The following is a 15169-nucleotide window of genomic DNA, read 5'->3' on the forward strand; positions in this document are numbered from 1 at the left end:
CGACACACACGCGCACAACTCGCAACGACACACCCACACGAAGTTGGGGCATTTTTTTCTGAGACCTTCTGGGGCAGGAGCACGCAGCCCGTGAGGCCAGGCTCCAGGCCCTCCAGACTTCAGGGATTAGCCGTGGATTTCCGGGGACTTTCCGAGTCCGTTAAAGCCAGACAGTGTCTTGCCGCTGGGCAGATGGTGATCCTAGAAACCACCCTTCCACGCGCACAGGCGCGCACACACACGCGCACGGAAGCCAAGCCGGCCGGCCCCGCGGCGGCCCTGGGGTCCACCCAGCTGGAAAGCCCCGCGCACCGAGCTGTCGCGGCGCCACGCCGGGGCCGCGTCCGCGCGGGGGGAGGCCGGCCCCCGCCCCTCCCGCCCCCGCCACGGCCCGCGACGGTCGCCGGAGGGCCGAGCGGCGCGCGCACGTGGTTGGGCGGGGCCCGACCGGGGCGCCGGGCCGCGGGGCCTTTAAGGGGCCGAGGGTGGGGCGGGACGCGGGGCGTTGGGGGGGACGCGGTCGGGACGGCCCGGGCGCAGGGGCGGTCCCGGCCCCGCAGGCCCCGCCCCGGCCCGAGCCTCCTCCGGCCACTGCTGGGCCGCGGGCGGGACGCCCGGGGCGGCGCGCGGAGGAGGAAGCTCGCCGGCCGCGGCCCGGGACCTGCCCAGACGCGCCGGTCGGGAACGCCGGGCGCCGCGTCCCCATTTCCCAGGTGTGCGGGGCCGGGGCGCAGTCCCGGGCCGCGGCCGCACATCGCCTCCTGCTCGCCCCGCGCGGCCGCCCGGCCTCCGGGCCCGCGCCGCCAGCCGCGCACCCCCGGCCCCGCCGCGCCCCCCTCCACGCCCCCCGCGAGCCCCGCCGGCCGCGCGCTCATGTCCTAGGCTCGCCGCCCGCGGGCCCTGCACCCCGGCCGGGGGGAGCTGCCCTGGGAAGTTGGGGCCAGGCGCGCCGGGTATGCGCCATCACCATGTCCCGCCTGGGCTGGTGGCTCGGTGAGGTCCAGTGGCTGCTCTTGGTGTCGCTCTTCGTCGTGGCCCTGGGCACGGTGGGCCTGTACCTGGCGCAGTGGGCGCTGGCCAGGGCGCGACCCCGGCCCCCGCGGCGGGCTGCCGAGCCTGGCGAGGGCCGGCGCCCCGAGTCGGACGCGCTGCTCGCCTGGATCCTGACGCTGAACAGCTGGAGGAACCAGTGGCAGGCCGCCTGGGTGACCGCCCTGAATGATGAGGCCGAACGGAAAGGGGTGAGTTGTCTGCGAGGGCGGCTCGTGGCCGCGGGGCTGGTGGCCGGGTGCGGGCGGTCGCGGCAGCGCTCTGCCCTGGAGCCTCGCCACAGCCCCGGCCTGATGCAAGTGAGCCCCCCCCCCCCGCCCCCCCCCCCCCCCCCCCCCCCCCGCGGCAGAGCGCTCCTGAAAGTTAGGAGACAGACCGGAGAGCGAAGGACCCGTGATGGGGGACCAAGACAAAGCGGCTGGATCTTGCCCCCCACACGTCACGTGTGCCAGACCCCGCGGGCCCCGGGAGGGACTTGTGGGAGGCGCCCACTGCCCTCCTGGCTCCCCTGCCCCTTCTGGAGTCCCAGGTGGATTCCGGTGCCAGCGGGACACTTACTGCTTGTGCACCTGATGGATGAGTAACCGTGACCCCAATATGATCCCTTGTATAGAAATGCGTTTTTCCCCAAGAATGTATTTCCCAAAGGCCTGCGTTCCTTGACCCATGGAGGTGGTGGCCGTTTGCTGAGTGCCCGCCACTTGCGGGACATTGTTCGGGGGGCTTTCAGTACCTCGATCTTCTCTTTGGATCCTCAGGGCACCTGGCACAGAGGCGTTGTCAACATTGCACAGGTGGGGAAACTGAGGCCTAGACAGGCTCGGCGACCCGCCCAAGGTCACACGGCCTGTGGGTGGCCGAGCTGGGATTGGGAGCCAGCTGCCTCCGCCCTCAAAGCTCAGGGACTTATCACGTAACCGCTCCTGCGTTCTCCTGCGGTGTGTTTCTTCCGTGGCTGATGATGTGGTGACTTACTTTTACGCTTGAGACATCTTGATGACAAACCCCCGGCGTCCACTCTTTCTAGGCGTTCCACAGAGGGATCGAGGCCTGGTGTGTCTGGGGAGGTACCCCCCAGTCTTTGCTCATCACCCTTGGCTGTCATCCTCCTTCACCTGCCTGTGCAGCTCAGGGGAGAAGCCTGTGGCCATTCGCTTTAAGGAGACTGAACGCTTCGTGTCTGGATGCCTCACCCTCCAGAATAGTCCCTAGGGGCCCCTCTGGCTGGTCTTTCCCCCTGGCCTTGACGTGCCCAGCCAGAGATTTAAAAAACGAAGAGTCTTTGAGTGTTAATGAATATAAATTCATCAACTCAAAAGACTGTGTTCTGAGCTATTGAAAAAATAAACTGTACCTTTTAGATGAAAAAAAAAAAAAACAGCTCAAGGTCAGCTGACTGCCATCTGTCTTGATGCCTAGAATCTGTGCCCCAGCTGCCCAGAGCTGGACATCTCCTACTCAGGGGCACCCCCTCACCTCTCCCCGTCTCTCGCTCTCTCTCTTAAGTTATCTCCACACCCAGGCTTGAACTCACAACCCTGAGATCGAGAGTCACGAGCTTTCCTGATTGAGCCAGCCAGAGACTCTGGAACCACCCCACCTCTTGTGGGGGACTTAAAGCCATGTGACCTCACGCATGTGCGCAAACACGGATTCGTTTCCCCAAGAGGCCGCTGTCTTTGACCCCCGCGGGTGACCTGGCGTCGTGGGCCTGGGTTCCGTGGCTGCGCATACTTTGGGCTGGTGGTGTGAACAGGTGGGAGCCCCTTCCCAGGTCTCTGTCAAATTCGAGCAAGCCTGGGCCGTGTGATCTGCGGCGCCCCTCACGTCTAACCGTGGGACTCCCGACAGCTTCCGGTGCAGAGGCATGACCCTGCGTCCTGCGGATGTGGGATGGCCCTGCTTCAGTCGTGTCTCTTCATGTCCTGACGTTTCTCGATTGGCCTAAAAAAAATAGGGTTGCCTTAGATGGGATGCTTCCGGATTACCCACGTGCCTGGAGTGTTGAGGAAGAAAGGAGGAACGCTCTGGTCTGGGATTGGTCTTTGGTCGGCCCGGTAAAGCCGAGAACACCGAAGAAATAGCTGAAGGTGTTGCCCGGGTCACCCTCATCTTTTGTGTGGGAGCGGGCCGCGCTCTGTGTTCGGGGACAGAGATTTGGCCTGTGTGTTCTCTGTTCTCTACCTGCTGGTGGCCACACCTGCAGGGTCTTAGACGTCAGTGTTTCCCCGGCGCCTGCCCGGAAGAGGCAGTAATGCACCGGGGTCAAGCTGAAAACGGGCAGATCTGCTCTGATGGCTTTGCGAGGACGCGGGTTCGTTGCCATTGTGGCGTCACGTGCGGATTGGCTGTGGGTGCCTGGTGTTTCTCTGCCCGCCCTGATGCCTGGAAGCGTTGCTTGATCTGATCTCAGATGGCACGTTTTGCAGACAGGATCTGGGTAAGTGAGTCATCGTACCCTGCCCTGTCCGGGCCCACCGCTGTCCCTGCGCTGACTGGGGGCCTGGGTAGGGCAGGTGTTGGTGTGGCGTGAGTGGTTGTCCCGACCCCGGTGGCTGGCCAGCCCCGCGGGAGTTTCCCTTGTCGTCCTCCTCCGGCTCTGTTCCCGCTAATCCCCGATTAGGGTTGACACCCGGAGCCTGCTCTCCGCCCCAGAGCAGCAGCTTAGGGGCGCCCTCCTGCCCCTGCCCTGGCCTGGGACGCCCCTTCTCAGCCCGTCACCGGGGGGTTGAGGACACACCGGCTGGCATCTTCCGTGCAGGTGGAATTGTCTGTCACCGGAGACAGTGGCCCTTCCCCACGTAAGCTCTCTGCTCCAGCTCTGAATTTTAACTCTGGAGGGAACCCTAAACTCTGTAGCAGAGCCCCTTCCGTGTGCTGGAGAGGCCGGGCTCGCCTAGCCCCCGGGCGGGTGTCCCTGTGGTGTGCCCGTGGCTGGAGTCACGCTCGCCGTGCACGGCAGGTTTCCCTTTGAGACCCATACGTTCCTGTGATTGAGGCACAGCCGGAAAGGGTGAGAGGACGCGATTGTTTGACCTAGCGTCCTAACAATGGGCATGTCTGGTGTCCGAGGACGATCAGTGACTGGCCTCTCCTTTGACCCCGGATGACCAGTGACTGTGGCAGTGCAGGCCGCTCGTGTCAGACGGGCCCCTGGGATTCCGGCTCTCGCTCCAGAGGCATTTGTAAATTAGACGGGATGGTGACTCGGGGAGCCACGAGAGGAGAGCCTCGCCGCTGGGCCAGCTGGTGGGGTGGTGCCGGGGGTTTGGGGAGCGCAGACGGGTTGCCCCTCCCCCGCCCCACAGTTCAGACCCGGTAGGTTGGCCAAACGCAGGCAGCATATACTGTGGTTGTCCCCAGCTCCCCAGGTAGCTTCTCACCAGTGAGGGGCCTGCAGAGACACCCCTGTCCCTCAGCCGGCCACCAGGCAATCAGGGTCCCCCCCCACCCAGCCACACGTCCCCCCTGGTGCTGCAAACACGGGATTCCCATCCAGCTGGTGGCGGTTGAGTCGCGGAGAACAGAAAGCCGCCAGAGCTGGCTCAGTCGCCGGCCTGGGAACTAATACCCCAGCATCCCAAGGCAACAGCTGGCGCTCCCCCTCCAGCCCCCCTGCACTTACCTGAATGTTTACAAAGCGGTTTGTGGTGAGCGTCAGCGGCCCCGCTGGTGCTGTGTGTCCCCAGCACCCAGCCAGGAGGCCCTGGAAGCCAGGGTGCTGGTGGACGGGCAGCCGGGGCAGGGTGTCCCTCTCAGGGCGGACGCTGCCGGGCCACACGGGGGGAGGGTGGGGGGTTGGGGGTGGGCCCAGAGGGAGGGCTGTGTTCCGTGGCTGGTGCTTCTGGACTTGGATGGAAGGGGGCTGCCCAGCTTGGCTGAGGCCCTGAGTTAGGAGGGTCACCAAAGCTATTTGTCTCTTGAGTCATTTGCCTGGGGATTTTTTCGGAGGAATGTTCTCAATGCAGAGGACCAGCACTGCGGGACAATTTGTGGTCTTTGTAAAAAAAAAAAAAAAAAAAAAAAAAAAGACGCCGTGTGAACTTGAACCATGTTATTAATAGCTCTGACTTGTGTATGAGCCTTGACATTTGAAAAAGTAAACAAAGCGACAAGACTTCACGGTTTTTCGCCGCGAGCTTTGAGCGGTGCTCACAAAAAATCCAAACTTCGTGACCGGCGCGCGCGGCCACAGTATAGGAGGTCAGTCGGTAAGAAGGTGAAGGTGACTTTGGGTCAGGGCCGTGGATCTGTCCCGCCCTGTTTGAGCTTTCTGTTGCTCAAACATTCAGGGTTCTGTCCTTGTGGGGCCTTCCCACGGGCCATTCCTTTTGTCTGGAACACTTCATTAACCTTCCAGGTCTCAGGGCAGAGGCCCCCGGGCCTCCCGTTCCGTGAGGATGCTGCCCCAGCCCCAGCCCAGCCACCTGCCCTGCTCCCTGCACCTCGTGGTCACTTGTGCCCTGGTCTGCTCCCGGGATGGTGAGCCCGGCCAGACCCCTGACCCTCCGGGCACGGCCGCCTCTGCACCCAGCACAAGGCTGGCCTGGAGCAGGTGGCAGTCGGGGGGTGAATGTCAGGCCCTGGTAGGAACCTGTCCCTGGAGGAGGAGGAACCGGGGAGGGGGGTGGGGGCATGTGCATCACCCCGTCTGGACACAGGCCTTCCCTCCCTGGGAGCCGGCCAAGCCTGGGCAAAACAAGCTGTTTAATGTGCTTTGTTTTTCACTTCTAAAGAATCAACAGTAAAGGAGGCTCACTGATGACTTTGCAAATTGTCAATCCGCAACCCGGGAGTAGGCTCCAGTTCCGGCTGTGCTTTGCGCTCACCCGTTCTCCTAAAGAGACAGGAATTCGGGGGAAGGAAGAGTGGGTGTCGTGCGTACGTCAACTAGAACGCGGCCAAAGCTAACTTCCATTCCCACCGGCCCGGCCGTGGGTTGCTGAGGAGGGAGGGGACTTGTCGAACAGCTTGGAACAGCAGTGTGTGCCCTGTTGAGGCCAGAAGGCAGCTCTGGGGCTGTGTGACCTTGGGCAAGCCTGACCTCTCTGTGCTTCCTCGGTAGAAGAGGACAGTTTGGGGTTCAACCTGGAAAACAGTCCACCACGGGTGAGATGGGCCCCGCGTGGGGCAGGTAGGAAGAAGGGTCAGTAAAGGTGGGCAGTTTCCTTGTAAAGCCTTTAAAAACAAAACAAAACAACTTTTTACTGCTTTTAGATAAAGTTACAAAAATAACAGAGTTCCATACATTCCCTCTCCCGGCCTTACGTAACCAGAACATAGCATCCGAACCAAGAAATTAACATCGGCACGATGTTACCAGAATTCCTAGTGCCCTGATACAAGCAGTGTGACATAGGAGGAATTGACATCCGCACAAAGCCTTTAGCTGAAGACCTTCCTCGAATTTCACCCAGTCTGCCAGTACCCTTTCATCGTTCCGGGGTCCCACGCAGGTCCCACGGCGGGCACTGAACCGCGGTCTCGCCCAGGCTCCCCGAGTCTATAATCGTTCCCCAGGCTTTCATCGTCTTGCATGACCTTGAGGACTCTGAAGAGGATGGATTGTCGTGTTGCCCCGTGCCCCTCGGCTTGGTGTTTTTACAGGATTGGGCTGTGAAACCACAGGAGTCATGTGCCCCTGTTAGTGTCCTGTATCGTGGGCTTTGTGATGTCACAGTACTTACTGCTGGGACGTTGGCCTTGGTCCCGTGGTTAGGATGGTTTCTGTCGGGTTTTCTGCTTTATACCTTGTCTCCTGTCCTGTCCTCGCCTTTGTGGTGAACAGATACTTCGGGGAGCTGCTTTGAGACGATGTAAATCTGGCACTTGTCAAACTTCAACTCACTGATTTTGGCACCCAGGGTGTACCTGGTCTGCAACGTTTGCTTCCGTACAGTTTGTGGATGATGGTTCTCCGTTTCCTTCTCTCCTGCGTTTGTTCATTGCAATTCTACTGCGAGAAAGAGCTACCCGTCTCCTCCTTGTCCGTATCCACTCGATGATCGGCACTCGTGCGGGCTCGTGGATATTTCTTGGTAGCCTCTTGTGCTCTTCCATCCAGATACCAAACATGTATTGCTTTGGCACTTCCTTTCTTCGTGACTCCACAAGACGTTTGTTCTAGACTCCTCTCCAGCTTTTTATTTTCCCCTCTTCCGGCCCTGGGTTCAGCCACTTCTGCCAGCAGTGCTGATGCCTTTCCTTGGGGAGGTGTTTAGAAACCAAGATCTGGGCATCGTGTGTGCTCATTCCTGCTGGGGTCTCATTCCTTCCAGACCCTTTCAGTGCACGGAGCTCGGCAATAAGTGTGTGTTTGCACATGTCGGCCATTCTGGACCTTTCTGTCCACCTCTGAGAGAGCATGACTTCACACTGATGGCTCGGATTGCAGCCCAACAGCGCAGAGTTCAGCCTCCTTCTTTCCTTAATTGTACCCTCCGTCTCCAAGACTGAGGCATCTGGCCCTTCCTGTGTGTAACATATTTACTTACTGGGTCAGTTCTAGGACTCGCACAAAGTCGTTTCAGCATTGCTAAGGTTAGCACCCACGAGAAACACACCTACAGACGAGGTTATGCCTGCTGCAGTCAGGCTGTTGTCATCCAAAGTTTCTTAGGTGAGATGTGTGTCTTCCCACCCCTTGGGGGTGGGGGTTATGGCGTTCATTTGTAATAGGGGTAGGTTTGTTCGTTGGTGTTGGTGTTCCATCTGGGATTTCTCCCACATCCTGACTTTTTTTAGAGTTCATTTATTTTTTTTTAATGTTTATTTATTTTTGAGAGAGAGACAGAGGGTGAGCAAGGGAGGGGCAGAGAGAGAGGGAGACACAGAATCCGAAGCAGGCTCCAGGCTCTGAGCTGTCAGCACAGAGCCCGACGCGGGGCTCGAACTCACGAGCTGTGAGATCATGACCTGAGCCGAAATCAGCTGCCCAACCGACTGAGCCACCCAGGTGCCCCAAGAGTTCATTTATTTAAGAGAGAGAGAGAGAGAGAGCGAGCAGGGGAGGGGTGGTGGGGGGGGAGAGAGAGAAAATCCCAAGCAGGCTTCCCACCATCAGCGCAGAGCCCGACTCAGAGCTGTGAGATTGTGATCTGAGCCAAAAGCAAGAGTCAGATGCTTAACCAACTAAACCATCCAGACACCCCCCGCTCCTGATTTTTAAAATTCATTTTTTACCCAGTGATTTGGAATGCCACGTTCGACGTATATGACGTGTGTCCGTGCATTTGGGTGTGTTCTGGACGGGCTGTTCTAGTCCCCTGGACCGTCTGCGTGTTCGTGCACCTGCACCACACAGTTTGAATTGCGGAGGTTCTGTAACGTGTGTTCACGCTGGGTGGCCCTCCTCCTGGTGTTCCTTCCTCAGCGTGCTCCTGCCGATGCCTGTGTGTTGCTTCTCCGTGTGGGCGTGAAGTCTTGCCCTGTAGACTCTACAACGGGCAGGGTGTGAACGATTCCGCGTGCTCGCCGGGCTTCCGGAACCCGAGCCTCAGGCAGCGTGGGAGCGAAAAGGAATCCCCGGGTCCTTATTTGAACACAAATACCGTACTTCCTTTGCGAGACCGCCGCTCGACATTGAATCTCCCAGCGGAACCTTTTCAGGGTTTTAGTCCCAAAGGTGCCGGAGGTGGGAGAGGACAACCTGCATCCACTGATCTGGGGGCAGCAGGTGATGATGCTGAATCTCTATCGATCAGCTCCCTGAGCCAGCGGTTCCGTGCGCTCAGCGAGCTCGCGGCGGGCACCTGCCGCTGGCCAGCAGGACACACACGGGACACAACCTCCGGCCACGGGGAGTGTCTGCAGAGGGGCCCGGGCCGTGACTACATCTCTCTCGAGAAGTAGACTGGATTCTCCCCTGATGACCTTTAGGGGGTGAGGTAGATGTCACTAAAAGCAGGGCGAGGTTAGAAGCATGTTAACGAGAACGTTCTGTGTCTTTCAGTGTCACTCTTGGTCCTCGGGAATTGTTAAGAAGCAGCCCCAGGAGAACTCCATCACTTGCTCGTTGGCACTGTGCTTGCCAGGAGAGCTTTGGTGCATTTTGGCTCAGGTCATGATCTCATGGTTCGTGGGTTTGAGCCCCACACTCTGACAGCATGGAACCTGCTTGGGTTTCTCTGTCTCTCTCTCGCTCTCTCTCTCTCTCTCTCATTCCCTCTGTCTGTCCCCCCACTCAAAATAAATAAATAAACTTAAAAACATAAGAAACTTAAAAGGCCAAGACTTGGTTGACTATCCCTGCCCTGATTTATTATTTTATAAAACATCAGTGTTACTGCCTTGTGGACATATTAATTTAATTGCCTACGTCTCATTTGGAGATTAAAAAAATTTTTTTAGGTTTATTTATTTTGAGAGAGAGCGTGAGCTTGGGCTGGGAAGGGGGGGGCGGGTAGAGAGACGGGGAGAGAAAGAATCCTAAGCAGGCTCCGTGTTATCAGCACAGAGCCGGATGTGGGGCTGGAACTCCCGAACTGTGAGATCATGACCGGAGCTGAAATCAGGAGTTAGATGCTTAGCCCACCGAGCTACCCAGGCACCCCTCATTTGGAGATTTTTAATTGCAAAAACCAAAATGGACCTAGGCTGATAAGCCGCAGAAGGGTTTACTCACGGGGTGCGGTAAGGTGCACAGAGCTGAGGGCAGAGTTGAACCAGGAGACCTTGGGGGGCAGGAGCCCGGCGGCTCCAAAGCTCTGGGCAGCAGGGGCTCAGGAATCTGCTCCTTGGGCACAGCAGCCAGGCTGGTTCATTCTGAGCCAAGGGGTCTCAAGTTCCAGCGAGAGGCGCCCGGGCCCTGGGAGAGGGGAGGGGGCCGCACCTGAAGTCACAATGCGGGCAACCACGTGGACGGGGAGAGGCGGTCCTCTAAGACCAGAGAGAAGTCTGGCCTTTGCCAGGAGAAGAGGACGGAGCCCTTGAACTTGCCGTGCTTGGCCAGATACGGTGCTGGACCTGCGGGGTCGCCCCAAGCACGCTGCCCCGGGAGCCGGGCTTCTCTCCTGCCCGTGTAAACACGGGTGTTCAGGGTTCCCTTTGCCGTCGTTAGGGCCACCTCCCTGGGTTGTTTGCCATCCTGCTCTGGGAACCAAAGCCCGGCCCGGGCACACCGTGTCGTGAGCAGGTTCTCGGGGGCGTGTGTTCTCCGTGACCCCTGCTGCTGTTTAGAAGCACACATTGGAGTGACAGGAGTCAGATGACGTTCCCAGATTTGCAGAGCTTTCTCGCCAGTATGCCGGTTTTAAGGAGGGCCTCACCGTGCTTCTCCCTCTGTTCCAGGGCCCGCTGCTCCTGTCCTTTGAGGAGGACCCGCTGTGGCAGCCCCTGGGGCTGGAGGTGCACCGGGTCTCCAGTGTGGCCAGGTCAGCCCAGGAGAAGGTGAGCTGGGGCGTGGGCGCCTGCCGTGGACCCTTACCTGCCGAGGGAGCAAATGTAAAGCCTAGGTGGCGGGGGTCGGGGGGAGGTTATTGGGTCTTAGGATTATTGAAAACGTGGGCACCTTAAAAACCTAAAAAAAAAAATTCTGGTCTATCCTGTGATGAACGGATACGTAAGCTATGGTCGATCAGCACAACGGGATGTGCTTTGGCCTTAAAAAAGGAGAGGCGGACGCATGCCGCATGCCCGGGGCCTTGAACACACGCTGTCTATGTCGCGTGTCCCGGATGGATCCATCCAGGGAGACGGGACGTGGACTCAGGGTCTCCGGGCACGGGGTGGGGGGCAACGGATTCTGCCTGCCCGCGGGCGCAGAGTGTCTTTATGGGGTGACGGGCAAGTTAAACGACCTGTGAATTACATCTCAACAAAATGCATATATTTTTGCCTGTGCGTATATACAGGTGGCATAGATTTGAGCCATTTCGATGCTACGGAGAGTTCATCTTCCAGCCCGTGATCGTTCACAGGTTAAAATTACTTATTAGACGGGTCGAATGCTGTGAATGGTGGAAACAGAAATTTTGTTTTTTAATGGCAAGTATCTGCAAAAAGTCCTCAGACGTTTTCTCTTACATACAAGGGTTACCCCCCCGTGTCTGTCTACCTTTCCCTGCCAAGTTGCACACGCGCCATTTAGCAGACAGTGGGGGGCAGCTGCGTGAGCCCAGGTGGCTGGAGAAGGAGAGCATCGCCGGACCCTGAGCCCTGCCCCTTGGATTCTGCTCCCCGTCCCTGCTGTAGAGTGTTGTTTGCCGCTCAGGTTCCATTTCTGTTGGTTTGTTGGTTGGTTTGTTTAGAGACAGAGAGAGCAAGCGGGGGAGGGGGAGAGAGAGAAAATCCCAAGCAGGCTGTCAGCGCAGAGCCCGACGCGGGGCTCGAACCCACGAACTGTGAGACCGTGACCTGAGCCGAAGTCGGACGCCCAACCGCCTGAGCCCCCCCGGGCGCGCCTGGTTGCTTCTCTTTACAGCTCAGGCTTCTGGCTGGACCACAGCCTCCGTGTTCATGTTCTGTCGGTGGATAAGCGAGTTGTGTTCTGTCTTCCACAAGCACAGCAAACCCGCATGGCGCTTGGCAGGGTTACCGTCCCGAGTCCTCAGGCGCCAGCAGGGGGACGGCTCACGAGCAGCTGAGCTGCAGGGTTGTAGGCGTGCCCGCTGCACCTTGACCAAGGGTTCTGGGATTGGCCACCAGAGCGCCGTTCCCCGCCTGCTGCGTCCTGGCGGCCCAGGAGGGCTCTCCGCCCCCCTCCCCCTTGCCGGCGCTGGAGTCTCGTGCTGTGTTCTCCCTGTAACGACGGTGGGGAAGTCTCTGGAAGATATTGGGGTTACAGGAGGAGGCTGGTGGTAACGATGCCGGGGTGCTGAGACCAGCATGGCCCGCGAGGGCCGAAGGGGCTGGGCAAGCAGGTGCCCGGTGCTTTTATGACACCGGGGGGCTGAGGGCAGTTCACTCCGGGAGCCCCCTCCCTGTCATGGGCCGATAGGGACCGAAGCCCTCCGTGGTGGCAGTTTCTGCTTGGTGCTATCTGACACTGTCCCGGTCGGGGAGGAAGAGTTCAGGGCTGGCCCGGAGGTGTAGAGGAGGGAACCGACGGGTGGACCTAGTGATCGAGCATTTTCGAAGGTCTTCACGTTTAGTGCCAGACAAGCAACCTCAGGAAGCGGATGGTGAAGCCATGCTTATTTTAATACAGCGACAGAAATGGCGCACGCTCATTAAAACGTTGGGAACAGTGTATGGGGCGCCTGGGTGGCTCCGTCGGTTAAGCGTCCGACTTCGGCTCGGGTCACGATCTCGCGGTCCGTGAGTTCGGGCCCCGCGTGGGGCTCTGTGCTGACGGCTCGGGGCCTGGAGCCTGCTTTGGATTCTGTGTCTCCCCCTCTCTCTGCCCCTCCCCTGCTCGCCCTCTGTCTCTCTCAGGAATAAATAAACATTAAAAATTAAAAAAAAAAAAGGTTGAAAACAATATAGACACCTGCCCTCTTGTCCCCTGCATGTAGCCCTCTTCCTCTGCTCCCCCCGGGAAGGGGCCGCTGCCCCCCGCCCCCAGTGAACTCTCTGAAGCATCTTATGCACTTCAGACAAGTGGCAGAGCGCATACAGCATCTTGTTTCGTCTTACGAGTTTCTTCAGAGGTTTTGACTTCCGTGTGTTCTTGGTCAGATGAGGAAACGGGACTTTGTCATTGCCTTGTCAAGGCTACGGGTGGCGCTGTCCTCAGGCCAGCTGGCCGGCCAGTCGGGTGTCAGGCCCCCAGACCCCCCCAGACCAGTGGGGGGGGCGCCCTGTTGGCATCTGCCTGGCCCCTGGGAGGTTGGGTGTAGGAAACCCCCCAGTTCGAGGGTCCTGCGCGCCGCCTTCCCCATTCACGGACGGACGGACGGGCGGACGAGCCTTCTGGCTGACCACGGTGCGTTTGAAGTCACGAAGGCAGGTTCATCAGAGTCTCTGTTGTGCTGTGACCTTGGAGGGAGGTCCCATGACACCTGTGTGCCAGGGGAGGTGGTAACACGCCAGGGCCTGTCTCTCCTCGCCCTCGGGACCTCGAACCTTGTGTTCTTGGACCTCTGCATCGGGCAGGACGCTCACAGCAATGGGGTCCTCCTCCTCTTAGGATCTGCCCGCCCCCCAACCCCCCAACATGTTCACACGTACCGAAACCTCTGTCAGCTTCGCTGCCTATCTTCCGTGCCCCGCGTGGTTCTTGAGAAGGAAGAAGCTGTGACAGCACTTGGGACCCACCAGCAAAGGTTAGAAAGAAATAGAGACGTGTGGTTTCGCAGGTGTCACCCTCCCCTTCCTGAGCTCGCCCTGTGTGATCGGCCTGTATCTTTCCCATCTCCCCGACCCAGCCCTGATGAGGGACATGTGGGATGGCACCTGAGTTAATGACAAGGACACGTCCAGGCTGGACCAAGCGGGTCGAGCGTGCAGTCACATCTCTGGTGGTCTAGATGCGAATGGGGACTCTGATCTCCCTTTGTGAGCACCTTCCCGACTCATGTTTGGCCCTGACTGCCTGTGGGCCACCAAGGAACCAAGGAACACCTGCTCTCAGGGTGCCCGGTGCTGGACTTTTTCCTGCAACCCCTGGAGCCCCCCGGGCGCCAAAGTAATCGCCTTGGCAGATGTCTTGCTCATCAGCAAATGCCCCGCCGCCACGTCCCATGCCGAGAATGAGGTCTCGCTCAGCTTAGGGAGGCGTGAGTCGTCTTGCACAGCCCGTGATGGGTGCCGAACGCTCACCCTGGCCGGCCTTGGCTCAGCAGGTGTGCCGCGTGCCTGCAGCGCCCGGACGCCAGGGGTGTGGGCTCTTTCCAACCCGCAACAACCAACTGGGTGTTCGGTAGCTCGGTTCCGTTCTGAGCCGAATTCCACACGGGGCCCCAGGGGAAGGGCGCAGCCCCACACGACTACCCCCCTTTCAGATGCCAGTCTCCAGTCGGGGATTCCCACTCCTCCTCGGGTTTGATAATTTGCTGCCACAACTCACGGCATCCGGGAAACCAGCTTGCTTCCTAGTATTTGCATCACAGGGAAAGAACAGCCAGAGGGGACAGATGCACAGGGCAAGGGCTGGGGCAAGGGGCCCCTCTCGGGCACACCACCCTCCTAGCACCCTGTCGTGTGGGCGGACCCAGAGCTCTCCAAATGCCACCGTTTGGAATTTTCCTGCAGGTTTCATTACTCAGGCGGGATTGAGTAAATCACTAGCAAATCACGGTTGAACTCCCTGGAGGCCAGGAGTGGGGCCGAAGGTCCCAACGCCCTGATCGTGGCTGGCGTTGCTGGTAACCAGCCCCCGTCCCGCAGCGACGCATGGACCTCCCGCCACCAGTCATCTCCGTGGCACACGCAAAACACCGTCATCGTTTGGGAGACTGTGGTGGTTTTGGGAGCCGGGAGCCGGGGACAAAGACCAGACATCTATCCCAGGCACCAAGCCCTGCGGGGGTTTTGAGTGGTGGAGTTTCCTGCAGGAATTCTGTCCTTGCAGCGAGCCTGTGCTCGCCTGGCGGGACATCTTTCTGTCACATCCCTGTCGCTGTGGCTCCCTGTGTGCGGTCTCGGCTGGCCCCGGCGGGAGGCCGGACCCAGGCGTTCCCCGTGGGGCCCTCTGCACCAAAGGCATCACCTTTGAACTTTTCTCCCGGGACTCTCTCTGCCTTCTCTTCCAGTCCCAACACGCACTGAATATATTTATTTCTCCGAGACTGTAATTACCCTCTTACACAAGAGCGACGAGTTTCTACCTACGTTCTCTTTCTGCACACATCCCGGGAGAGTTTTGCTGCAGAACGTTTGACCCAGAAAAGGAGAGCCTTTGTTTCTGCAGCGCACGTGGCCCGAGAGCGAGTTCTGCCCCCGTGAGACGTCCCAATAGCCCTTTCACGGCGTGGCCGTGGATTTAGAAATGCCGCGCCGGGTTCCGTGGAGGTAAGAGGTCTGCGAGGGCCGTGTGGCAACTCCTCCAGTGTGAGTCAGGCGTTGAGAGTCCTGCCGTGACAGGTACCCAGTGACGGAGCCGTGCATTTCCTGCCGGGAGCGTGGTGCATCTCTCCGGACGCAACCGCTCGGAAGGCTTGCGGGTGAGAACAAGGGTCACGCTTGGTGCTGGAAGCCGTCTTCGGAGGCTGTGAGCCACGTTGGCTTTCTTGGTGTGAGG

General features: G+C 59.3%; 1 protein-coding gene across 1 annotated transcript in view; it reads left to right on the forward strand.

Annotated features, from left to right (window-relative positions):
* Nucleotides 1-914: 914 nt before the first annotated feature.
* Nucleotides 915-15169, forward strand: part of C2CD2 (C2 calcium dependent domain containing 2) — a 48052-nt gene continuing 33797 nt past the window's right edge. The window contains exons 1-2 of the mRNA XM_042954510.1: nt 915-1241; nt 10339-10437. Coding sequence (XP_042810444.1) covers nt 969-1241; nt 10339-10437 — 372 coding nt within the window. The 5' untranslated portion in view covers nt 915-968. The remainder of the gene's footprint in view (nt 1242-10338; nt 10438-15169) is intronic.

Source organism: Panthera leo, chromosome C2 (genome assembly GCF_018350215.1).
Source record: "Panthera leo isolate Ple1 chromosome C2, P.leo_Ple1_pat1.1, whole genome shotgun sequence".
NCBI lineage: Eukaryota > Metazoa > Chordata > Mammalia > Carnivora > Felidae > Panthera > Panthera leo.